Source organism: Echinops telfairi, unplaced genomic scaffold (assembly GCF_000313985.2).
Source record: "Echinops telfairi isolate 266 unplaced genomic scaffold, ASM31398v2 ScPeMD7_106;HRSCAF=387, whole genome shotgun sequence".
NCBI lineage: Eukaryota > Metazoa > Chordata > Mammalia > Afrosoricida > Tenrecidae > Echinops > Echinops telfairi.
Window position 1 is genome coordinate 10,819 of NW_022104004.1, and position 1,159 is coordinate 11,977.

At 54.1% G+C, this 1,159-nt stretch overlaps 1 protein-coding gene across 1 annotated transcript in view; it reads left to right on the forward strand.

Annotated features, from left to right (window-relative positions):
* Positions 1 to 301: 301 nt before the first annotated feature.
* The window catches only part of LOC101661170 (peptidyl-prolyl cis-trans isomerase FKBP9-like), a 6,868-nt gene continuing 6,010 nt past the window's right edge, over positions 302 to 1,159 (forward strand). Inside the window, exon 1 of the mRNA XM_004717916.4 lies at positions 302 to 563. Coding sequence (XP_004717973.2) covers positions 302 to 563 — 262 coding nt within the window. The remainder of the gene's footprint in view (positions 564 to 1,159) is intronic.

The window sequence follows — 1,159 nt, forward strand, 5'->3', positions numbered from 1 at the left end:
ACAGACCTGCTCCTCATCGGCTCCTGGGGCTTGTCTCCTGGGGACACATTCTCAGTCTCTGATATGGGATGCCCTTGATCCTTTTTTCTAGTAACTTGACACGGCTTCAGTGGGCTCTGGTGGCCATTAGCTACATTTCTCTCTGGTTGCTTCTCGTGGCCTTCATGGCATCCATACACTGGGCCCCGCCTCGGGGTGAGGTGGGGGCGGGGGTGACTTGCTTCTGGGAGGGTTTCTCAGATGACTGCCCACACACAGTGAGGGTTCACATTCACCACTTCCCGGGAGCCTGGCTTCTGCCATGTCCTCCATGGAAACTTCTATGTCCCTGTGGCTTTACGAGACCAACTGCTCGTGTATCCCACTGCTGCGGTGTCTCTGGTTCATCACCCCCTCATTCCTTTTTTCCTTTTGCAGCTACTCCCGGAACCGGACCTTTGACACGTATATCGGGCAGGGCTACGTGATCCCTGGGATGGATGAAGGCTTGCTTGGTGTTTGCATTGGAGAGAAGCGGAGGATTGTGGTCCCCCCTCACTTGGGGTACGGAGAGGAGGGTCGAGGTGAGCACTGTGTACCCTGTGTTGTTACCTGTGGGCTGCTTCCCCACTGCTTGAAATGAGGCTTCTAAGGAGCCTAAACACTCAAGTCCAGGTTAAGACTTGGATTCCCGACCTGCTTGAGTTTCTCTCCCTGTCTTCGGGTCGACGCCACTCACATCGACCCTGTGGAACAGGGAGTTTCCGAGGCCGTAACTGCCTACGAGAGTAGAAAGCTCTGTCTTTCTCCCCGAGGAGCCGCTGGTGTGTTTTCAAACTCTGGACCTTATGGAGCGCGGCTGAACACGTAACCACTAGGGTCCATAGTATTTCTCCTTGTTCCCTTGCCCTGCTTTCCTTTCCTCTATAAACTCTTCCACCTGCAGTGAAGTTGAAAGCTCCGGTTGCCCATGGCACTGTCCCCGGCCGGCCGTGTGAGGGTAAGCTGCCAGGCAGGCCTTCCCTTTGGTCTGTGTTTCCATCTCGATGTCTCTTGGTTGAGGAAAAGCTTACCTGCCATCACAGGCATCCACTGGACGATTTCCAGTCGCTTGACGGAGTCATGCAGTCCTCACCGTAATTTAGCTTTAGAACATTTTCTATCACCGAGTAATAAACCC